We start from the raw sequence: 25,807 nt of genomic DNA, 5'->3' as shown, positions 1-25,807 counted from the left end.
CTGGAGATGAGTAACTTTTGTTTACATTTTTCACTGTACCTCACAAACATAATGCGGCAGTTAAATGCTTACTAAAAGTTGAATAAATTAAAATTACTAAATAGGAAAGATTAAGTGATACGCTTCACCAAAACATTATTCAATCTAAGTAGTGCACAGAACAAAAATCCACTGGACCTTCTCCAGGAAAACACCTGTAGCAGAAAAACATTCATGAAAATGATTTTTTTAAACATTTAACCACCACTATCCAGGCCTACATAGAATTCTATAAGGAAATGTAGTTTAAAGAAATTATATTTTGTAGCTAGGAGGCTACCATATGAAGATTTCATTTTCTATAAAAGCATACTGTATTTTAAATTTTTACATAAATTAATGTTAAAACCCATTTAAAATCATTTATTTGCTAAAAGGTTTTGGGATGATTAAAGGGCCATAAGATTTCTTTTTTGTTTTTTGTTTTTTTTTTTTTTTTTTGGTTTTTCTCCGGTACCGGGAACCGAACTCACGACCTTGCGCTTGCCAGGCAGGCGCTTTGCCGCTGAGCTAAATCCCCAGCCCCGGCCATAAGATTTCTTAATGCACGGGTTTGATCCCTGGCTTTGGTGCTTAGAGAGTGTCTCTTTAAATATAGGACAATATTTTCTATTGGCTCTCTTCCTAAGAACTGAATAGTAACCTTAACAAAGCAAACTAATTTTGTATCCATGCATTCTCTTAATTGTTACTTGCCTTTATATCAATTTGATACCCTCAGATTAGAAGTTGTTAGGTAGTTAGATTTTGTATCAGAAATTACTCAACCATTCAGAATACAATTTGTTTATTACCTAAAACAAGATCATTGATTACAAAATTATATCATAAGTACGGGAGCCAAACAGTTATATCCTACAATCAAAAGGCAATTAGAGTAGATATTAATGCACTTTATTGGCATAGATGACTTTTTGACAAAAGCGAACATTTTAAAATCTTATTTCACGGTTATATTTTTTCCTATTTATGAACACGTTGGGGCTTACTCATTAACTCAGTTAATTTCTAAGTGTTTGAGTTTTCTTAAAACTACAGTAAAAACTGTGTCACCTTATTTGCAACAGCTACTATATGCCAGATGATACTCTAAGCACTTTACAACCTTTTTTTTTAACATCCTTATAATAGCCCTAAGGAATAACCACATTACCCTTCTTTTACAAATGAAACAAAATGACAGATGCACAGAGAAGTTAAGCATCGTGCCCATGACTACACTGTTAAGCCTAGGCAGCAGGGCGCTGAGTGCATTCTTATACACTGTGTTGCTTCATCTTTGCTAGGCGAGGTGGAGATTGACCTTAGTGTTATATGTGGACTTCCTTTTTGGAGAAAAAGTTGTGGTGGTCAAATAACAATGTATCTGACTTTAAAAGAATTTAGGGAAATTGCCAGGGGTTGGCAATTTTTTTTTCTATAAAAGATATATAGTGATTTATTAGGCATTGTGGTCACAAGATCTCCATTGCAACTCTCTCACTCTTCTTCTAGTATAAAAACGCCCACAGCCAGCGTGCTGAGGAGTGGGCATGAGTGTGATACAATCGACCCTCATTCAAGGCGCTGAGACTTCATATACTTTACACATATCATGAAAATTATTCTTCTTTTGATAATTTTCAACCATTTAAAAACCATTCTAGGTTTTGAGCTGTTTGAAAATAGGAATTGGGCAACATTTATTTGGTGGGTCATGGTTTGCCAACCCGTTCTGGACATATGGAATGCAGCAATAAGACAGACAAAAACTTTGACGTTATTGTATAGAAAAAAAATCCATTTAGTTTCCTTTCTTCCGTTTGAATGTAATTCAAATCTAAATGATTTTACCATGCCAAGTTAAAATTTGAAATTTCTACAGTGAGTTAAGAGTTTTAGTAGTGATCCCAGGAAGCTAAATAGTAATTTAAAAAACCATGAATAAGTTGCTCTTTTTTTCAATGTGCTAGATCTAAAACCTCCTAATGTAGAATGGTAATTATTCAAATGTGGCTTAAATATTGTTTATACGGTGTTTCAACGATTTCCTCTAGAAAATCAGATCAGCAGGTGTGTTTAGCATATGGCTAAGATTGACCAGCATGTGTCCAGATTACTAATATGCATACAAATTATTTCTCTAAATACCATCCTGTATATTTCCAACTACTTTGATCATAAGGCATATGTTTTCAGAATTCCTGACATCTACATGAACCAACTGGATTGAGTTTATCTATAGGCTTTCCCTTCCTTCTCCAAAGTGAATATCTTGGAGAAATACTTATATGTTTCCTCTAGGCTTGTCTTATGTCAATGTCTCCTCATTATACATTGACTTTTCTAAATATTTGAAATCAAAATACTTAGTGACTGACTTTTATCCAAAAATGTGAGTTCAATATGAATTGCTGTTGACCTTAAATGAATTGAGATGGGTTCTAAGGATTTGGCACAGTGTGTGGGAATTAACAAAGCTATCTTGGAATAAAAATGGTGCGGGTAGTTTTAAAGATGATTATATACACATGTACCTATTATCAATAGTAATTGTAGCTATCACTAATTGAACATCTCCAGGAACTTGACATGTTATTTGCATTGTCCTCAGTCCTTATAGAGCCCTTCAGCCCTTTTAAGGGTTAGAAAGCTGATTCTCAAAAGACATAAGTTATTTGTCCAGTCATCTCATCTGAATAGCATTGTGTTAGGGATCTTAACCCTCTAAACAATACCCACTCATTGTGAAGGCAAAGTGTAGCCTTGCTCCTACAAAAAGCAAACTCTAATAAGCACCTTCCATGCATTTATTTTATAGAGGCGATTAAAAGACCCTACCTTCACTACACAACCAATGAAGAATAGTAGGAAGAATACAGTACAAATTTAGAACTCTGTCCTTGTATGTTACCACACTTAATTGTTAGTTCTGAGAGTAAGAAACTAAATAGAGAGATTTGTCACTATGACATTGGCTTGCTAAAAATAGAATGAGCTAATGTAGTTAAACCAATAAATACAAGATCTTTCAGTTTCACTATGAAAAATAATTATAAAAATAAAACTCAACCTTAAAGCCTGCATTGGAATCAAAAGTTGTTTTCTCTGGATTACTGAGCACTAGAGACTAGAAGTGTATCATTGTTCCTGTGATAATAGAACACTATCCATGTTGGTGATAATTTCAGATGATAAATGTGACAGGTAGAAGCCAGAATTATTGAAATGTCTGTGTATTTTAATAACATAAAATAAAATTATTCTCACTGGAAATATATTCTGTTTACATTTTGTTTCAAGGAAATAATTTTAACAATTGATAGGCCATAAATGTTTATTCTTCTGTTATTTATCTAAAATTTCAGAAAATACATTCATTTTCTATGTCCTTTCTATTAACTTCCAAAAAATATCACAATGCATGAATTACTAGTGATTTTTTTAAAAAGAAACAATAGTACTTTGCTATAGGCAAGAGGGTAAGGAAGAATTATCAGTTAAAATGTACCTCAGATAGTAAATTATTCATTTTACTATAAAGAGCAGTTTGTCAACAAATGAAATCAATGGAAATGGAGTTAGAAGAATTTGCAATATTAGAAGTAAAGCAGAAGAGTACTACAGAAAGTTTATAGTAATGAGGAAAAGAAAATAAATCATAAGAAAGTGAGAAAAAGAAAAACAAAGAAATACAGTATAGGGAATCAAAAAATTAAGAGGTAAACTCTCTTAGAAAAGACAACAAGCAGTAGAAGAAGATGGTTACGAAAATTCTAGACTTGGGAGGTAAGGAAGTCAATATTGGTTGTTCAAATAAATACAAATTAAGAAGTATTTAAATGACTACATATTCAGTCCTATATAATTTACAGAGGCATTAAGAAAACTCCACTAAAAAGAAAAAAGTCAGCCCTCAGAATTGAAAACAAATATTTACACACACACACACAAAAAGTAAATCATGATACTCTACTCCCGTAATCAGATTCAGGTCAGTCATTATAGAAATATTACCAAAATTAGTAAGATTTTTTTAAAAAGAACTTTGTTTTGGGGCTGGGGATTTAGCTCAGCGGCAAAGCGCCTGCCTGGCAAGCGCAAGGTCGTGAGTTCGGTTCCCGGTACCGGAGGAAAAAAAAAAAAAAAGAACTTTGTTTTTGCTGTAGGTAATACAGTATTTTCAGGAATGTCAGACTTCCAGGGTGATAGTATGTCCTACCAACAATAAAAGTAAAAAGATAACTACATTCTGTACAAAATTGTGTTAACTTCTCCTATACTTTGAGCTGGCAGCAAATCTGAAAAGCAAAGCATTCCCAACCCCCAACAGATTTTCTAACCCATGTCTATGAGCATGTCACACCCACAGTGGAAACTTGTGTTGATGAATTGCACATAACCTCCAACAAGAGGTGATGCTGTGAATATCGCCCCAATTTGTAATGGCATATGCAATGCACGAGGCTTTATGCTGGGTTTCAAGATACAGAGTCGAACAAGACTGACACATTCCTAACTTCATGTAGTTTACACTAAAAAAAATAAAAATATTGCACCAATTAATCACACTGGCAATATATACCTTGGATTAGACAAGTGCTACAGGCAGAGACACCCAAGTAACTGAGGGCTGTGACCTTGTCTGAGTGACCACAGAAGACGTGTTCTGCAGAAAAAGCTGAAGGTGAACCTTGAAAGAGGAGCTGTCTAGGGTAACAGGCCTGAGGAGAGGCCGGGCATGCAGCTGTGAGAGGCAAAGCTGTGAGAACACCTGCAAAAGCCCCCAGGCAGAAAAGAGTTTAGCATCTTCCAGGAACTGAAAAAGGGGTGCATAGCTACAGTCTTGGCAGAGGGACTGTCCAACTCACAGGGGAAAGTGTAGGCCCTGCTGAAGATCAGCCACTGCAGAGAGAGACTCTGTAGTGGAAAACTCAGCATTTTTTTTTTAGCTGAACTGAGAAGTAATAAATACAGCTGTAGAAATACGGCTGCCTTTAGAACCATAAACCCACACGAATGCTCTAGCTCCACCTTTCCTGAGTCCTGTATCAGTCAGATGGGTCAATCATTACAGTTCTACTTCTCAGAGTTCAGATAAGAATCATCAAAGATAATTTTTTTAAAAATTAAGTATAGAGTGTTATTTAAAGTTAATGTATTATTAGTTTAAAACATACATTAAACAAAATTTACTCGGATATACTTTAGCCTATCCAGAAAACTCTGGGACATATTTGTGATTTCACTGACAGCAGGAAAAAAAAACAAAAAAACAAAAAAAAACAGACACTTATAAGACAAGAAGAATGAAGTTGAAGAAGCCAAAGGTGAAACCAAGGACATTAACAAGAAGAGGGAAAATTAGAATTTCTGATGGTTCTCAGTAACTTGTATTTAATCCTTCAAAGGGAGAATGATGGCCATTTTAGGTATGAAATCCTCCTTTTCATAGAGGAGAGTTATTCATTTTAATCTCACACGCTCAAACTCAGACACTTCTCTTGCTGCTGCTAGCTCCTAGAACCTCCCACACACAAACGCCTGACTTCTTTGCTCCCAGAGTGCCTGTGAGCAGGCTGCTAAATTGCACCTGCGCAGGGGACTCTGAACTTCTCAGAGCTCAGCTGGGCCACCGTATGGAGACGAGCTCACTGGAGGCTGCAGAGAAGTGAACTGAAGAATTACAGTCGGTTTCACTTCCCTGCCTTATGTGCCTTCAGGTGCCTCTGAGGACAGGCGAGGCCAGTGAAATGGAGAGGAGGAGGAAGAGAGAAAACATCAGTATCCAAGAAGAAAGAGTACTCGAAAATGTAGAGGCATCGCTGAAAAATATAGCTAGATGGATGTGTGCACGTGTGCCTGTGTGTGCCCCAGACTGCATATTATTGTTGCCGGCTCCCAATTTTCTCTACAGTAACTTCTCAGACACATTTGTTTGTCAGAGAAAGGTCTATTTTGTATGTGGAAGTGGGAATGGGATGGTTGTCCGTTCATAGTCTGGCCCTCAGTGAGGAAGTTGGGAGACGGGAGGGTCCATTTGCCACCAAGAAAGAAAACAGATTTTTTTCATAAATCCTGCTTAGAACAAAGCATCAGACTGCTGATGTTGAGCTTCCCTCAAAATCAACCACTCCACAGTGTCCTGTACAAAAGGAAGGGATTGGGAGAGGGAATGTAAAATCTGTGAGTCAGAGAAGGAAACTTTGAAGGAAACATGTTAATGCTCTAAGAAGTACACTAGGCCCTCAGCACTCCCTGTTCCATGTGCATTAACAGGAATTCATGGAGTCTGCAAGGGATCCCAGTCAGTACGAGTGTATTACAGAGAGAGAAGTGTGTGTCTACTAGCACAAACCAATTTGGTGGATTGGTTACTATAGCAACTCTGCCATCACTGTCAGTGGCAATTTCAGTAATCTCCCTCTCTTAAGGTTTTCATAAGCATTCACTCCAAAATGACAAGAGAGACAGAGAGATGTAATAAGAGGTACAAATAAAAAGGTTAAGGTTATCATACACATACAGTCTCTTAAACAGTTCCACTGCATGGCTGTTAACACTGAAAAGTCAGGCAGATATGGGTTCAAATCCCACCTCAACCGCATACAAACGGTCTCTCCATGCATAATTTACTTAATGTGTTGTCAGATTCACCACCTATAAAATGCACATGATAGCAGCTTCAGTGCAATTGTGAGTGTTGCAATAATGTACATACAACATCTAGTATGGTATGGAGCCTAACTATGACTGCCTAACAATTGATAGCTTTTATTTTTATAGGAATAGTGTTACATATGTCTAATTTGCCTTTCCTTTCACTTGGTAGGTAGGGCTTCTAATTCTACCCAGTGTATCCTTTCCAGAGTTGGGTTTCCATCTCAAACTCCATGCTGTTCTGATTGTGATATTGCTTCTGCGGAAGCTTATCTGCCTTATTCATTGTTTTTTACTTGTTTGTTTTTTGGGGGTTTTGTTTTGTTTTGTTTTGTTTGTACCAGGTATCAAAGTCAGGACCTTGAACTTTCCAGGCAGGCACTTGTGCCACTGTTACTCATTGTTTCATGTTTTATGTTATGTTCATTTTATCCACCTGAGTTACTTACAGAGCCTCGGCTGCTCTTAAAGTCTATTCCATCTTCTTGGTCTATGAATGTCAACTATCAGAAGAGTTGCAAAAATCTTGATAGATTCACACTGAACAGCTTCATTGAGTGTAATTTTACATACTGTACAATTCCTTAAAGTATAAAATTCAATAGGTTTATTACATTCAAAAATTTTTCAGCAGTCACTACTATCAATTTTAGTACATTTTAATCATTCTGTCATCCACTACCACCCCCTGAAATTCTATACCTATTAGTAATCAGCCACCAGCACCATCTCTCCAACCTCCATCCCTAGGTCATCATCAGTCTCTGTTCTGTCTCCAGATTCACCTGTTTTATTGAAGTAGAATAATACAATATGTAGTCTTTTTTGACTGGCTTCTTTCATGCAGCATGGTGTATTTAAGGTCTGTATTACACCATGTAACAGCACTTCATTTCTATTTATGGCTGAATAATAATCCATTGTATGAAAATACTATATTTTGCTTATTAGTTGATGGGCAACTGGGTTGTTTCCTCTATTTTGCTGTTATTAATTATGCTGCTAAAGAGTTCTGTGTACAAGTTTTTGTGTGGACATATGTTTTCATTTCTCTTGGTACATGCCTGAGTGGAATTGCTGGCTCACATGGTAGCTCAGTTACCATTAAACAAATGGTTAGCCTTTGCAAAACTGCCAGATGGTTTTCCCAAGCAACTGCACCATGTTGCGTTCCCACCAGCAGTGTAGCAGGTTCTAATTTCTCCACAACCTCACCAGACTTAATTTTTGCATTACAGCCATCCTAGTGATTGTGAAATGCTCTCTCATTGCAGTTTGCATTTGTTTACTAATCAAGTTGAGCATTTTTTCATGTTCTTATGTCTATTTACACCCATATGTACCTATGAGAAATATCTATACAAATCCTTTGGCCATTTTTTAGTAGTACCAGTATGTTTGCAATACATAATAAAATACCTTCATCATAGAGAACTGGTACAGACACATACTGCATCTTAATTCTTTTTACTTCCGCTTGCCCTCCCCGGGTTTCCAGCTTCCCCTAGACCCAGAGCTCCTTTCTCTCTCCACAAAACCTATATCCCTGTTTTCTATCACCTATCTTTCACTTGGCTCTTTAAATTATTTATATTTTGGATTTTTCATGCAAGAGAAATCATGTGATATTTAAACTTCTGGGTCTGATTTATTCCACTTAACATTATGATCTCAAGTTGCTTCTATTTATTTATCCATTCATCTGTCAATGGGCATATAGTCTACCTCCAAGACTTAGCTATGAACATAGGAGCACATATACCACTGTAATACAACATCTTTAGCTCTTTCTGGAAGACCCTCATGAGAGGCATAGCTGGGTCAAATGGAATTTTTAGTTTTAGTTTTTTGAGGACTCTCCATACTGACTTCCATGGTGGTTATACCAGTTTACATTCTTACCAAGGAGGGAGAAACTTTTCTCTTCACCCACAACCTCACCAGCACTTACTGTTTCATGAGTTCATGGTGACAACCATTTTTTATGGAGTAAGAGAGAATCTCAGTGTTGTTCTTATTATCAATTCTCTAATCTTTGTCCATTTTTAAAGTCATGCTTTTATTATTGAGTTTGTCTTTTTATTATAGAGTTGTAAGACTCCCTCAAGCATCTTCAGTAAAAATTTTTATGGTTCCTAAGTAAAAGTTGGGGCTACTTTCTCTTAGATGTTCTTTCTGATAAAGATAAAGGAAAGTCCATATACATGTATAGTAGAAATTTTCCTAAATCTTTTTATGACATATGTGACTACTACTAAAAACCTTGGGTTTTGGTGTGACAGAGAAAAAAATACTTTGGTAGATATTGATGTTGTTTGTTTTCTTTTTTGTGTGATTATTTTGGTTTTGTTGACTTGGATACTGTCTTTCTCAAGTGGTATTTTGGACTTGGGTGAACAAAGTTTTTATTTAAAGAAAATTTTTCATTACTAAAGTTATTTACTTAAATGCTCTTTTTATTCCAACAAGGTTTGTGTAATAATTATCCTAGGGAAATGAGCTGGAATTCTTTCACTGCCAAGACAATGATAACTCACAAGGACCACTGCAGTGGAAGAAGAAATATATCAAAAGAAAACAAAACTATAAAAATAGAGGCTCTCGGTTTAATAGGGATGGAAAAGCATTCCTTGTGAGGGTGAGTAGGACATAGCAAAGCATGGGATTTTCAGTCATGGCTGGGATTCGGCTCAGAGCTTCACTGCATAATCCACCAACACAGATTTTGACGTGGAAAAGCTAAATTCATCACGAGAATGACTTGTGCGGGTTCATCTTTCCTTTGATACAGTCTCTTTACAGTTTGCCTCAGGACAAAAATATCTGCAACTCTTGACAAGGAATGACTTTGACTACTCTTAAGAGGTTAGGTACTGGACTAACTTGGCTTGTGGTGTGTGAGTAGGGCGAAAGGTCAGTAAATCATTTCCAAGGCTTAATGTTTATGCTTCTAGAGAGAAAAATTTCTATTTCGATTATGAACCTCTACAAATAAATTTTGCTTTCTGTTACAGAGATGGACAGGTCATCTCTGTAACATGAGAAGGAAGACTCTAGCCCCCTATTAAATGTCTAAGTGAAAGGTGGCAGGAATTTTAATGAGGATGTAGCTGAATATTCAAAAGAACAAGGTGTTAATCTAAAGTATGGGCAACTTTACAGTTTTTTAGAACACATTACTAACAGATGCCAAGTAAACACAAAGCAGATAACCTTTCTCAATTAGTCACTTTTCCCCCTGTGGGTGGAAGTCTCAGTCACACAGAGAAGGTACGGAATCCTGGAATTCTCACAAAGTCAGATGCTTTACAACACCTAGAATTCTCACAAAGTTCAGATGCTGCTCAGACTTTCTCATATTCACCTTAGAAAGAGAGAGAGCAGACAATGCAAGACTGCAATATATAAACACAACCTTTAATACACTGAAGTAAAGTCAAAGCTTGGGCTTTCTCTATAGTTAGGAAAGAGCAAAGTACACTAACAGCAAGTAATCTAAGTAAAATTCCATCCCTTATACTGGGAAGAGCCCATCAACTCCTCCACCAAGGGAGTCAAGCTAAGTCTAAGTTCCAGAATGCAGTGGTCTTTTGACTTAGGAATCTAGAAAGAACAATCTTATTGTCTGAAATACTTTTTCAGTTTTTTTTTCTTTTGGTAACAAGGAAACTCTAGTCTCAGAGCATAGTTTCTGAACACCCAAAGAAATTCATGTCCACAGCTTTATAGATGCTAACTAAAGCGTATAAGAATCCTTTCTGCACATAAGCTGTATCTGTTCTTATTCTTCTACACTCCCCTTCCTCCAGTGCAACCTTCCTGCCCATTAGTATTGACTGTGTTTGCACCCTGTCCTGAGCACCAAGCAGAGGAGTAAATAAGAAGCCTGCCTCTGCAGATTCTGCGTTCTCCATGCAGAGTACAGTGGATAGGATGTTGTAAAGTTCAACTACTATGTGATAAAATTAAGAACATCTTTTCTTAAGGCAGTCATATAAATTTCGTGATAAGGGCTCCTTCTCAGATGTCAGTTCCCAGAACAGTGTGAGATTCATTGGTTCTTTGCAGCCCTACATACCTGTTGACACCATAGTTCTATTATAGAAGGCCATGTTAGTCTGCTTGGGTGGCCACAACAAAATCTTACAGACTGGGTAGCAGAAGGCTGGAAGTTCATGACCAAGGTGCCAGCAGGTTGCTTTCTAGTTAGGCCTCTCTCCCTGGCTTGCAGGCCTCCTCGCTCTGTCCTCACCAGCTCTTCTGTGTTTACACAAAGAGAGCTCTCATGTCTCTTCCCACAAGGATACCAGTCCGCTTGCATCAGTACGCCATCCTTATGATCTCATTTAACCTTAATTACCTCCTAAAAGGTATACGCTCATATACAATGCAGACACATCAGCATTCAACAAATGAATTTGGGGGAGACACAATTCAATCCATTACAGAGGCCAAGGATAGGACATCTAGAATTAGAAAACAGTTTAGTGAAATTAACTATGCTGCTTTTCAATTAGATCTAGACAAGCAAAGTTATGTAAGCAGGTGAGCAACTATTCAAATCAGCCATATAGTAATAATTCATCTAGTAATGCAAAACTCAAAGGAGGAAAGAAATGTAAGCCTTCTTTTCCCCATCCTGGAAAATCTTGCATAAAACAGTTCTCTTAAGAATCAACCACAGTACTCTTCTATAAAATAGAATTTCTTCGTTCCTACCCTAGAAATCCTAAGTAAGTTGACCTGAAATGCAGTCCTGGGAAACCTACATATTTAGTAAGAATCCCAAGATGATTTTATGACTGGTGGAACTTGGACCACATTTTAAAATCACAGTAAAAAAATAATTTACTAGATGTCTCTAGAAGATAGAAGAAACTACTGAGATTAGTTTAGTAAAAGATAAATTTGGGATATTTTGTTGAAACTTTTTAATATCTGGTTCATTGACATGAGAAAAAGGGAAAAGTTATCAGAATTACCAGTCCCTAGGGCACTTATTGCCTGGCAATGAAATCTGCATACCTACTGTGCTGAGGAGTTGGCTGAATCATCCACGCCACACAATGTAATGTCCACAAGTCAACCTCAGGGAATGTAATAAACTTGTCCAGAGTAATCTGTTTCTGCATATCAAAGATCTCATGATAGAAAAGGATATTGCTATGGGCTGACTGATGTAAGGGCTTCAGAGGCCTCTGAGAATGCCCTGTCAGAGGGTGATGTCCAGGGGCCCTCCTAGACATCACAGGGTCTAAGACCTAGGGTTCTCCTTAGCCCCAGGATGCCCCATCCAGTGTTGGCAAAGCAGCAAAGAATAGAAAGAACTGCTCCCTACAGGAAGGAAAAGAGTAGAGGAAGATGAGAGATTTCTATTTCACCCACAGCAGCCAGGCATCCCTAAGCTGGATCCCATAAGCCACACCTCATTGTCTCCGCAGCACACACAACTTTGCCTGCCTCCTTCCTGGGGTGCAGATCTACCCCCAAATAAGAAGAATGTCTTCCTTTACCTAATGCTAAGATGATTTCTCAGAACTATTCTTCCCCTAAAAATAGCCTCTAGACCTTTTTAGACGGTATCACCTGAAATTCTTTTTTTTTTTTTTTTTTTTTTTTAAGATGGACACCCATGTGCTACCTTGAATATTCCAGGAAAAGCTGCAGTAACATCCCCAGTTACTAACTAACTTTTCCTACTGTCTCCCTGCACGGCCACTCCTGCAGTGACTCTCCAACTGGAAAGAGCTTGCTTGGCAGGAGGTGGGCTCCGGTTCCTCTGAACACGCTTCATAGTCTCCCCACAAGGAATCACTCCCTGGAGTTAGAGTAATGGATGAAATTGGGCTCAAGATCGTGAGGTGGGACCTGGACATTGTCCCTTTCAGCATCATCTTGAATGGCTGAACTCTTTTCCTCAGAATGTCATTTTGCTAAAAGATTCATTTTATCATTATATCTCAGACTCCTAGTGACATAATTTTAGTGGTGTATGTTATATCCTACTGAACTTGAATTTTCTTTATTATTCCATGACCTTGTGTCTTTCTGCACTTTTCCTTTTGTTTGCTCAGGTTCAGTTGGCTCAGGTCAGAAAGTCACTATAATCTCTTCCCAAAGCCAGGCAGATGGGAGGGAGAGAGAAAGAGAGTCTCGGTAATGAGACTGGTTCTCAGGAGGCAGCATATCGTAATAATTGGGCTTTCTTAGGAGTTTAGATGCCAGCACCACTGAGGAGTCTATCACGGGCGTGAGAGTGAGGCTTTGTCTCCTTTTGTCACAAGTTACCCAGAGCTTGAATGGCTCCTTTGCAATAGGCTGCATAGAACCACTTCTCTCTAGAACTTCAGAGCTTTCTCTTATCACACAAATACTGACTGTCCGCACTAGTGAGCTTGGTAGCAATCATCTGTGCTAGTGTACAGGGAGACCCTGCCTCCCACTTGCAGCCAGGAGGATTAGTCTAAGAGGTAATACTTACCATGCACCTTCTTCCCAAGGATGTGGGTTGGATTAATGGGGTGCTATTTCCATTGCAATGTATGCTCTTCAGAAGAAAGGCGCTAAGTGTTAGGTATTAAAATTAGGAATTATATAGTTAATTCAGCAAAAAAGATATTCAATTGCTTCTAGTTACAAAAGGAAGCTTGAGTCTGGGTGGTGGGGAAGCCACTGTCCCTCATGAAGCAAGGGACCAAGAATGGAATACCAAGCACTATGTCCCTTGTCAAGGTAGACCTGCCGTGGCCTTGAGGCTAGTGAGATAAACCTGAGACAGAAAAATGTTATGGAGTCAGATGAAGACCTTCACACTTATTCCCCATAGCTGCATCTGCCGTTCTTAGTCAGTCTACAGATTTGGCACCTGGAAGGGAATGTGTCAGAAACATACGCAAACCACTCCATGCACAGGCTGAATACTTGGCCACACTGTGACCTTCAGGGGCTGAAAGGAAGAGGACAGAGGTGGTGAGGTGCTCAGTTACACTTTCAGTGTGTAAGGCTACTCACTGCCAATAAAGGTTTTGATCTCATGGTCACGCAAAAGGGGATGTAGCTGGGTTGGAATATGACTCAAGTTTTAGAGCTTCCAATTTTTTTTTAAATTTTATTTTAAAGAGAGTAGTAAATGAGAAACAAACAAAAAATAGAACAGTAGCAGCATACCAGTATCACAAACATAAACAAATCAAAGCCAGAACATTTAAAGTGATACAGAGTCTCAAAACAAAATAATACGAATTAATAGTGGTTGTTACATTATATATCACTATCCTCAACTACGTTGCTCAGATTACCAGATGTAAGAATGGAAAATTGTTCAAGCCATTCAAGAGAATAGGAAAATAATTATTAGATAAAACATTAAAGATAATATAGAGTTTCACCAGACAAGGTGGTAGGAGTTCACCATTGTAATTCTATTGCATATTGTTACCTTCAAATCAGTTGCTCAGACATTGCATATTGTTACCTTCAAATCAGTTACCAGACATAAGCATGCAAAATCAATCAGAACATAAAAAATTGTAAGCATTAACTGTTCATTTCAATACACCATCAGACATCAACAATGCAGTTATCACAGCTATTCATATATTTATATTTTGCCTTCCTTCTTTCTTTTTTCTTCTTTCCCTCATCCCAGTCGTTCCTTCCTTTGAGCAATTTCTTTCCCTTTCCTATCATCTATTGTACATTTTGAGTTTTACCTAGTCTTTCAGGTTCCTACACCAAGGAGACAATATGGCGTTTACACTCATAAATGAAATAAATCGGACCCAGATGTGTAAACATCATGCTGTCTCCTTGGTGTAAAGCTTCCTATTTTAAAGTCTTGGCTTTTTCTATTTTTTATAGTGAAGTGTGAGGTAATTTCTGATAGCACCTGAAAAACCATATTTTAATTCATTTTAATAGGATGGTTATTACTATAGTTCAACATATGTTAGAAATAAACCACAATCATCTCGTGAAGCCTATGATCTTATAAATAGAATTGCTTGCAACAATGGTTCTCAACACTGATTTCTTATTAGAATCACCAGAAAGCTTTTTATTATGAAAATTAGTGTTTAGCACTATCCTAGACATTAAATCAGCATCTCTAGGAGATACACTTACTGTAGAAATTCTATAAAAGCTCTTCTGGCCTGCACTTGGGATCACTAGGGTAGGCTTAGAATTTTTAAAAAGCACTTGAAAATAGAATATTAAGTAAGTGCTATCGTAGTATTCAGATTTGGTAAAAATCATAAAAACCCTATGTCATGCTAATGAATGAAGTTCACTAATACCGCATTTGGTCTTGGGTAGTTCCTATTGTATGAGATGCCACTGATCCCAAAGAACAAAGAGAAAAGCAGAGATAGTCAACAAAAGCAATTAATAGGGAGAGACGATGAGAGCAAATTTAATTGCTCAGGCATGCTCAACTAAGGATGAAAAAGAAGAGGTTTACGGGTGGTGCATTATAAAGGTAGCAGGTTAGATTTGGAAATCTGTTGATATAACAGCTATCTTTCCATTACTGTAATAAAATACCTGAGATAAGTTAAAGGAGGAAAGGATTATTTGGGTTCAGCTGTGAAGGTTTCAGTCCATGGTCACTTGGCCCCACTGCTTTGGTCCTGCGGTGAGCAGTACACTGCAGCCAGGACCATATGGCAGAAGAAGCTGCTCACTTGATGTCACCTCTAAAGTGAAAGAGAGAGAAGAGATTGGCATCGTACAATCCCTCTCACGGGTGCACCACGAGTCACCTAAAATTACTGACTAGGCCCCACCTTGTAAAGGTTTCCCACCACTCTCCCATAGCACTAAGCTGAGGGCCAGACCTTTAACTCACACGTCTGCAGGGTATACTTTGGATCCGACCTATAGCACTGATGGTCATTCTCCAATAGATTGCCCTCAGATTCTTCTGCCATGTAGTTTAGAAATACGACTTTTTCCTCTCTCTCATTTATCTTTGACACCCCCACTCTGTTCTAACTTGATCTTAAAATAGACTTTAAAAGATATAAAGAACCTACGACGTACCCTGTAGTGCATTACAAGTGACTTTTAATCTTCTTACTTAGCAGTTCTGTTATTCATTATAGCTTCATTCCTACAACAAGCACTTATCGAGCACCTAGTGTGTACCAAGTCCTTTTTGCTTTTCGGTACAGTCACAGATTTTGTCAGTGAGTAGGCATTGTTGTTAGGATAGGATCCAGTAAATCTTAGAGGGACTTCTGTCTTCAGGAAATGAGAGCATGCGTATGACTGGTCATTTCCCAGTCACTACACAGCCTGACTCATGGAAGGAAGAAGAGGCCAAAGCTCAGGTACTCAGGCTTACCTGAGAGCCACAGAAGAGGCATGTGAGGAAACCGTAGACATACCCCTGTGCAAAGTGAAGGATATAGAACTCATCTGGAGGCACTGGAAAAGGTGCCCAAGCCCCCTTTCCTCTATCCTTTCATCTGTTAAATGGGGATAATGATGTTTCGTGTTTACCTACCTCAGAGAGGCATTATCAGGTCTATTTAAAGCCTCTTCCCATGAAAGCTGCTGTGTAATTACCAAGAACAGCTATGATAAAGAAACCTAAATACAACAGCAAATCAGCTGGAACAAATTCTCAGGGGAGTTTGCTTCTCTGGAAAATTTTAAGAAAAGGGTAGCAGCTCTCCTGTGGGAAACCCTGAGTACCATTCTGGCTACGAGTAGAGGGGAGGCCAGCTGACTTTCAAAGCCTCCTCCTGGCCACGGATTCAGGATCCTCCCCTGCCTACTTTTTCCCATGGCCTAAGCAATTTCCATTTGGAGTTCCTCTTCCAACTTTTTTTTTAGATCTTGCCTCCCAAACTCTTTTGTCCCTGAAATGAATATAAAGCAAGTCATTTACTTCTGAGAGAGAAAGGAGAGGTTGCAATATAGGGAAAATATGGGAAGCCTTCGAAGGGTTTATGAAGAGCATTGAAGTAATGCATCATTAGTATCAGGCTTTGTTAAAATCCATTGGCAAACCTTGTAGATGGATTAAATGGGAGTGGGGCACGGGAAGCAGGGACACCACTGCTACCTGCTGTAGCGAACCACTCCAGCTGAAGCCGTCTAATGGCAGCTTGGCAGGAATGAAGACTTAACCCCTAGAGCTACGGAGTCCACAAAGTATAGCAAAGAAGTGGGAGAAAAGTGAAAGACACTTTAAAAGTTGTTGACTTGGGTACCCTAAGGTTTGGTGCCTATCTTAATCGAGACAACTGGTAGCCAGGGGTTGTATTTGTGAATGACGTCTGGATCACTACTTTTGTGGGAAGTCCAGTGGTTCTGTAGTTTGTTAGTCTTGCTTATGCAATAAATGTTTTGGCTATTTATAAACATAAACAGTAAAACATATGGTACCTGAAAAGCTTCTAAGCAATGAAAAAAATTCCAAAATTCCAAAGATTATTTTCAAATGAGAGCTTTATAAGATCAATAATTATGCATAATAACAATCATTATCATTTATCAATTGATTATAGTGGGAATGACATAAATACTTTTCATATGTAGCCCTGACACTGTTAAGGGCTTCCTATATCTACTACATATTTGATAAAATTGCTACAAACCTCTAGTCCTATGGCCTGTAGGAAACTAAAGCACATTGCTGTGGACTGGTCTGGTCCCAGGCCCCTCAGAATTCGTAGGTGAAACCCAAATCCCCAATGTGACCATATTTGGATAGGGGAGATAATTGGGCTGTGAAGATGAGCCTTTGTGATGAGATCAGTGCCCTGCGAGGGAGAGACAGGCAGGAGCTTGCCATTCCTCAACTCCTTCTGCTATATGAGGACAGAAGCGGGAAGCTGGCCCTAACCAGGAACCTCCCCCGAAAAAGTCTGTTGCCCCAGCCGTCTAATCTGAGGTGTTTTTGTTACAGCAGCCTGAACTCACTTAAACACCAATCTTCATGTCTATGAATCCCTAGAAGCTTGTGTGTTTCTGGCCTTTTCTATCTGCCAGGTCACTTTCATATATAGTTACCAAACTATCAAATGGGAAATTGCCCAATACAACGTGTATAAAATGCTCAGCCATCATGAGTTTAGTTATGTGCACTCATATTGGAAAAGTCATAACTTTGTTCAGTCTTCCCCAACCTCTACCTATCGGTTTACACTGAAGCATCCTTTTGTTTCCTTCCTTCACTGGTGGAGACTTTGGCCTCCCAAGGTGTCAGCAGCAGGGCAGCACAAAGGGCCCTTACTGGCCTGAGTTCCTGGCTTTAGAAGGTGGTTTGGGTTACAAGTACCAACTGTTTACTTTCCCATTCCACCTTAATGCCTTTGTTTAAACTGCTCAGCAGTCTTGCAAGAAAGAAGGACTAGTCCCTCATCCCGGAGAAGGGGAGTGAGGCAGAGTCAGTCTAAAGATACAACACAGAAACGGTAGCAAGAAAATTTCAATTCAGTTGATTGACTTGGAATTTGGAAAGGTGGTACAATGGCCCTCTACTTCTGTTTACTTGCCTCTTCTAAATGGCTTAGATTTTCCATCAAATCTTTTGTCTTGAAAAGATGGTCATATACCCTTGAGGTCCTCATGTGGGGAATTAAAGTAAAAATACCAGTGATAGTATCATTTCAGAGAACATGTTAGGGTCATTTTAAAAAACAAAATAAATGGGGAAAAAAACCTCTTTGTTATGTTTCAGTAATAAAATTTGGATAAGGACAGAGGCCACCTTCCTGTTAAATCTGTAAATTGCATAAAGGAATGGATCATACTGATAATGATAATCACAGTGACAATGATAGCTGACATTTATTTAGCATTGTTTTAAATGTTACATATACTATTTCTTTTGACACTGAGAATTTTAAAAGTCTAGGCTTCAGGTCTATGGTTATTCCTGTTTTACAAATAATGAGGGTCAAAGAGGCCACCTGAAGGTCACTCATCTCTGCAGAGCTGAGACCAGGCATCGCTCAGCTGTGAAGTCCATTGCCCTAACTACTAGGCGGTTCTACATTAAGAATGGTGATGGCTTCCATAACTGTCCGCAAGATGATGAAATCCAATACCAAGAGGAAAAGGGAATTGACACTTCTTTCATCTTCAGTCCTTAGAATAGTACTTGGACATAGCAGGAGCTCAATTAACAATTGCTAAGTAATAAGTGAATTGAAATGTCTAAGTCCATATAGGGCATAAAAACCTTAAAATACATAGTCATGTATGACTGTTGGAAATATTTTAGAAGAAATATGGGATAGAAAAACTTGGCTTGAGAAAACTTGCTTTAAAAACAAAATCCTAAAAAAAAAAAAAAAAATCCTTATTTGTAATCAGCTAGAAACTGAATGGGAACGCAAAATGCATTGTGACTGCAGGAAGACTATTGTGATTTTAGAAAGTCGCAAGTATTTGTCATCTATCTTGTCATATTTGTTATATTGTGTATGGTTTCTGCCCTGCACATTACAAAAGGAACCTTGATAGTCTAGACTTTAGAATATACTCAAAGGAAGTAACCGGGATGGTAAAGAAAGCAGAAGCCTTTTCAAAAAGAAATAGGGATGTTCACCACGGAGAAGAGAAGGCACCTGGCAACTATCTCCAGTATTTGAATTTCTCCATGCTACAGAGCAGCAATCACGAGCCTTCTAGAGACTGAGTGCCCAAACTACAACCCAAACTCATTTATTTATCCCAAAGTGCCAGCACTGCAATTAAACTCAAATACTGAGGTTTCAGTTTAGAAAAAGCAACTCATACTTTAACATCTTTTGTCTTAAAAGAAAAACAGAATAACATATATGCCATAGGTTCGCCACCACTGCTATGTAGGCTTTTCTCTAGAAGACGTAAGTTATACAAGTCAGGATATGGAGAAAAATATATATCTAACAAAACTATCCAACAACCTTCAACAAAAGAACAGATTTAGAAAGCTAAGATCCACTGTTACATACTTCTAAATAGGTAAGAATTATTACTTAATAAAAACATTAAAAGGATTTCTGCAGGATGTCGGGACCAAGTCAATGGTCCAAAGTCTGGCTATGTGTTAGAATTATCTTGAAGGTTGTGGAATAGACTGATTTTTAAGGCCTCCTCCAATTGAATCACAATTTCTGAAAGTTAAGAACTGAGATCTCCATCAAGAATCTAAAATTTTTAATTCCCTTGCATGATCTTGGTAACTTGCCAAAGCTGGAAATCACTGAACCAGATTGTCTCAAAATTTTCTTCCAAATGCATGACTTAATTCTTAGAACAATGCAGAATACCTTCTCTTATAAATAAATGAAAATCATTTAGAGTCCCTAAATGAATTTTGCCTAAATGCACAAATATCTCTAAAGTGCCTGCAAACCAGTTTATTTCTTCAAGAGGGTAAAACTCTTCTTGCAGTGTACTGCATAAAAACTTTTTTCATGTATCATGGGAAGGGTAACTTTATCTGGCCTATTTCCCAATTATTACAGTTTCAAATCACTGAAATACAAATAAATGAGACTTTGCCCTACTTAGAACATGAGTGTGATGAAAAATTTGTTTACACCAGAAGGTTTTAGGTCGTCTTTCAATCATTCATCCCCTGAACCAAAGTAAGCATGCACGTGAGCACACATGTGCCCACACACCCAAATGTGACACATGGTAAATGTCGGGCAATTACTGAGATGGAACAAAGGAGACCTTCAAATTCCCTCACCTTGTATTTTGGGATGCAAGAATCTAGAGATTCAATTTAAAGGCATCCAAATAATATTATCAATTATGACACACCAAATCTTTTATTTACTTAAATGTCTCTACTTTCTTATCCTTTAAATACATTACTTTGGTGCTAGTGCTGCTAAAGTGAGAAATGAATATTTTTAAAACAATAAAGGCTACCAAGTGAGCATATTAATTTTTATTAAACTGGTTTCCTATATAAAAGAGTTCTAAAAAAAATATCATATTGCCATATGAAAAAGGCTTATTTATCACAATAAAGATACATTTGTAGATTTTTGTGTAATCTAAAATTAAACCTGTAAAACTCTGCTGGAATTGTTTTGAAAAGAATAACTGAAAACCCCTTGAACACAGTTAGTTTAGATTCTCTTAATTTTATTTTTCCAATTCACAAGGTATCTTTGCTTCATGGCATTTTTAAATTGAGGTTCACACACATCAAATAAATGGCATGATAATCAGGAGCTCGATATCCAATACACATTCATTATTATCTGTCATTATTGTCATAGTCACTATTATAATTGCACATAGTAAAAAACTGAAAGCTTTGCCACACGAATTATTCACATGTATTACTTTCTAGGAGTAATTGAAAAGTTGACATTGCATTTTTATCAAAGTAAAATATGCAACAGTTTTTCTCATCTGTATTATTCTTTAGCAATAAGAAATGTGGAATAGACTCTATTAGATCCCTTTAATGTGGATCCAGAAAGTTTCACAACTTTATGTAATGCCTAAATGTATACTCCCTTATATATGGGAACTCTCACACCCTTCTGTAAAATATCTAGTTAGACCTGTTTTGAGAGTCAAAAGAGAAAATGGTGAGAAAAACACTCAGATGTGTTCTGCTACTTTACATGGTCTTTGTTCTGTATCATACAACCTCTCACATACTTTTGCTATTTTTGGCTTGTATGTGGTTCTCCCCAACATAGAGCTTTAGGCTTCATTTATAATTAACCAATATTGATGCTGTGCTGAAAAATTGAGCAGCACAAGATTTACAGACAAAATACTCCAAGCAATACTCCAAATTAAATAAGTGATGATATAAATATAACCATGCAAAAGATTTGGACTGTGTCTTCCCTCACAAAGAAGGCCAAACACAATGGACCAAAGCTCTGCCACTTATTAAAAATACATAACCAAAGAGGGTAGATGACATTTCCTTTCCTTCCTTAGAACTCTTCACCACATTCCCCATGGAAACTTGGATAGTTTGGGGGGTTGTCTCAGCTATCTGCCGTCTTACATTGCTGCTAGGCTAGCTAGCCCTTGAATCATGTCATTGTTGGCAAGGGTGGAAGTTGTTACCATTTGCCAACTGTTCAGTAGCTTATGTATTGGAAGTCTCAGTCCAGTTCTTAGAGGACAGATGGAAATGGCTGGCGCTATGGACAGAGAGCACAAAGGCTAGATCCTCGGCTCATCCACAGATTCATATGAAAAATCACCAGTGATATTGGTGAGACCAGGAAAGATGATCTTATCAATGAACAAGATGACCTTACAAACATATTCGAGTCATACATTCATCTCCTTTCGTCACTCATGAGACGTGTTTTACAGAGATATATTTGCTTATCCATTAAAGCAGAGATGTAACTATATTGATTTTATCACAAGCACCACCTCCATGAGTCCTTGTCTATCCTGGCAAAGTTATTCTATCTGCTCCCATGCAGTCTGGCAGCACAAGTATAAGTAGTGTCAGGACAGCCACAGCATCATGACTTGCAGCCGCTCAGGTCTGGCTACACCTGATAGCTGCAACCTAAAAACTTGCTGCAACCTAAAAAAGACTGTTTGCTTCCATCTTGGCTTCATTTACACACACAAAGTGATTATTTGGACTAAAAGCTACAGTAAAGAAGCAACCATATATCAGTTCTGTGATCATGCATTTATCAAGTTATATGGCACATGAATTATGTGTGTATTATTTCCAAATATAAAAGAGATGCTTACTGCTCCGACTTTCCATAATCCTCACAAATCCACTCCAATTACTGAAATCCTCAACGTATGGGATTCTTTGCTGTTTTATTCTGTTTTTCCTTACCAACTAGTGATGTGTACAGTATAAACAGTTCAAGGGTACATTAAATTTAGAGAAGTTGAATTTGTTTGTTTCTCTTTTTGCTCAACTCTATCCACAGGGCAACAAAAATAAGGTAGGGAGCTGCTATCGCCTTAGTCATTCTTCTATAAGTACAGCTCCCTCTGTCGGTGAGTCAAGAACACAGACGTTTCTCCAGAAGGTATTTTTTCTACTGAGGCATATACACAATGCATTCAACAGTACCAGAGTTTCATTAAAGGAGTTCTCATATTCCTTCCTTGATAGAGACATGTCCTTAGCTGTATTAAGTTAACTCTCTGAATGTTAGGTTCTTAACCAACAAACACTGCCTTTCCACGTGGCTTATTTTGCCAAACATCCCTGAATTCGAACTAGTTGAATATGAAATAACAGATTCAGAGCCACACTATGGGTTGTGGTCATATTTGAGAGGAAGTCTTTTCTATGTGTTGACTTTTTCCTTCCATCATGGTTGTCCCATTTCTTCCACCACCACCTTGAGCCTTTCAGGTAAATGAAAAGTTCAATTATATGTAAAGTGACTGTTAAATCAGCAGGCCCCTTGTGGGGGTCTGGGCCTCCTCGCCCTGCTCCAGTGGCACGTGCGCTCAATCCATTACTGTTCCCAAGGATCGTACATCCATCCATCAGGTCGCGTGTGCTGGCCAGGGTGCATCTTATAGCTTTTACTGCATATGAGACATTGCAGGCCTGTTCTCAGGAACTGCCAGGCAGACTGGGAATCACAGTCACGGTTAATAGCAGCGAATTGCCAGCTCTTGATGGGTGGGTAGTCACTCCTTTCAGTGGTTGCCCCCTGGGGGAGAAGGTAGAAAAACAGAGGGAGGGAATTAGAGTGACTTTGCACAGCTGAGCAGGTTCATGCCGCTGGATCAGTGGCAAGCGTTGGCAGGGCTCCACTCTGGGGAGGCTCACAACAACATCACAGTCTCATTTTTACCAATTGGTGCTGCTGCACTGCCAGTGGTGCACAGGGGGAGAGCGGAGGGGAGGGCGAGCTGGGGGTGGGGAAAGGGGCTGGAGCCAGAAGTCGAAGCGAAATTAAACAAACAAAAAAAATTCATGTTCAAACTGGGTAGCCCACCCGAGTTAGTCCTGTGCTACTAATTGTACCAAACTGGTGTTTGAAGTTCCCTGCGTGATTAAAGAGTTGGCTCGCAAACTCTCTGCATAACCTTAATTTTTTCAAGGTTCTTTGAGTGGAGAATGGCTTATAATAATGATTTTGACTAATACGATTTTTGACATGCAACTTTAATGCTTAACCTTAGTACAACTCCAGAGCATTTCATGTGTACTCAGCTGTAAAGAGTGATGATTTAAAGGGATAATGTAAGAAAAAGGTCGTTCTAGAATGAACCTCTAACAAATTGCATAAAGGGAAGCTTATTATTCCACGAGTATAAAGATATGTGGCTCTTCTGATCATTTTTCTGCTTGGTTCAAAAAAAATTTGTTGAGACATGAATGGGAGAAGAAACAGGAAAAAATGAAATAGAAATCTGCAAGCAAGGAACATTCTTTTGATGGTTATGATTTTGTTGCCACTAAAAAGACTCTACAATAACGTGGTTATTCATCTCCTCTTTTGTTTTGGGTGAAGAATTCGCTCTAACAAGAAAATGTTGTTACTGGTTGGAGGGCTGCCTCCTGGACCAGACCGGCTCCCCAGCAACTTGGTTCAATATTATGACGATGAAAAGAAGACCTGGAAAATACTCACAAGTGAGTCTCCTTCTTTATTTACTCACCTATTTGCTTTAGGTTGGAGCTGTCTTGATGATCTGAAAAACATGTTTAATCAAATTAGACATTTTATTGATTTGTTACCCTTAGGAGGTTTGTTTATGTATCACTGGGGATTTGGAGTAAAAGACTAAATTAACATTGCAGAGGTGGCCAATTTGGTAGTCAAATGGGCCTAAATTAAAACTGTCTAAAGTCACTGTACTGGTTTCTGTTTCCATGTGTGTTGGAATGGATGGAGGGATAGGGGGGAGATCTTCCCCTAAAAATGCTTCAGTTATCTTTTGTTGTTGATTGAAAAATGCAATATTGGTTAATAGCCTTAGTAAGTTTGCTCACATTAAAATAGTTGTTTAGCTCATTGTCTCTGAAACTAATATTCATTGTGCTTTTTAGACATGTTGCTCATTAACCTTTACTTGGTAAGACTGGGTCTTACTGAAATGCCCCCTTAGACTGCCCCACAGCTGGGATGGACACACTGGCTGCCTGTCCCGGCTGCATTAAATTGTGCTTGCAAACTTCAGCCAAGGGTCTCCTCGTCCCCGCCTTACAGCCTGATTGTGCTTTGCAGCAACCCTCTTGCCTTGGGCATTGAGATTTGGAACTTATTGTTACATCGGTTATGATTCCCAATCTGACTCAGTCATGGAATCAAAAATCATCGTTTCTTGAGCGCGGCAGGCTGTGTGCACCAGTCCCCTCGTGGGTACAGTGGCTGCACTGGTCAATAAAACTAAATTTTAACTGTCAAAATTGCCCAGGGCTGTATAGATAAAATAATAAATGAGAAATTTTGATCCATAAATCAAAGCCATACATTTAAAGCCAACAGAAGTGAAAGTTAGATTTTCTTAGTGTATGTGTCTTTTAAGCAGTTATATATTTTACCAGATTGTTTTTAAAAATCATTTCCTTTGCTCTTCTTGAATGGCCTTTACAATAATAGAAACAGAACAAGAGTCTGCCCATAACAGCAGAAGAGGAGCAAAGATATGCGAGGTAGAGCTTGAAATAATGCATTACGGAGCTGGCTTACCCCAGCAAAACCTGTGGTAGCACTGCCCAGGAGCTCAGTGAGAAAGCTCCCTGCATGCCACTGTACTATGGCTGTAGTAAAGAAGTGATAGAGTAGTAACAGCAAGACTAGGAAGGAAGAAAGACAAATAAGTTAGAGATGCCTTAAACTGGTTCTTATTCTCTTTTTGATGAAAATACCATTAACAGTTGTTCAGGCATCTGAGTGAATAATCGAGTTATATTCTAAAGATGCATCAAAAACCAAAGCTAAAATAAAACCAAAGAACCAATTACTTGACATTTGGTCAATGGAGAAAGCCTTACACAGCATGACATATGGGGACTGGCAGGAGGAGAGAAGAAAGAGAAAGGATAAAAATTTCTGGGGGAGAGAGAGAGAGAGGAGAGAGAGAGAGAGAGAGAGAGAGAGAGAGAGAGAGAGAGAGAGAGAGAGAGAAAGAAAGAAAGAAAGAAATGTCAATAGAGAGAAAGCAAATGAAAAGAAGAAAACAAAGAGAG

At 38.3% G+C, this 25,807-nt stretch overlaps 1 protein-coding gene across 2 annotated transcripts in view; it reads left to right on the top strand.

Moving 5' to 3' along the window:
* Klhl14 (kelch-like family member 14) overlaps nucleotides 1-25,807 on the top strand; it is a 91,520-nt gene that overhangs the window by 7,181 nt on the left and 58,532 nt on the right. For both annotated transcript variants that reach the window (XM_005372758.1, XM_005372757.1), the window contains exon 3: nucleotides 24,126-24,247. In XM_005372758.1, coding sequence (XP_005372815.1) covers nucleotides 24,126-24,247 — 122 coding nt within the window. The remainder of the gene's footprint in view (nucleotides 1-24,125; nucleotides 24,248-25,807) is intronic.

Source organism: Chinchilla lanigera, unplaced genomic scaffold, assembly GCF_000276665.1.
Source record: "Chinchilla lanigera isolate Chin_1 unplaced genomic scaffold, ChiLan1.0 scaffold00001, whole genome shotgun sequence".
Lineage (NCBI taxonomy): Eukaryota > Metazoa > Chordata > Mammalia > Rodentia > Chinchillidae > Chinchilla > Chinchilla lanigera.
The sequence above is the reverse complement of the archived record's forward strand: the minus strand, read 5'-3'. Positions and strand labels throughout refer to the sequence as shown.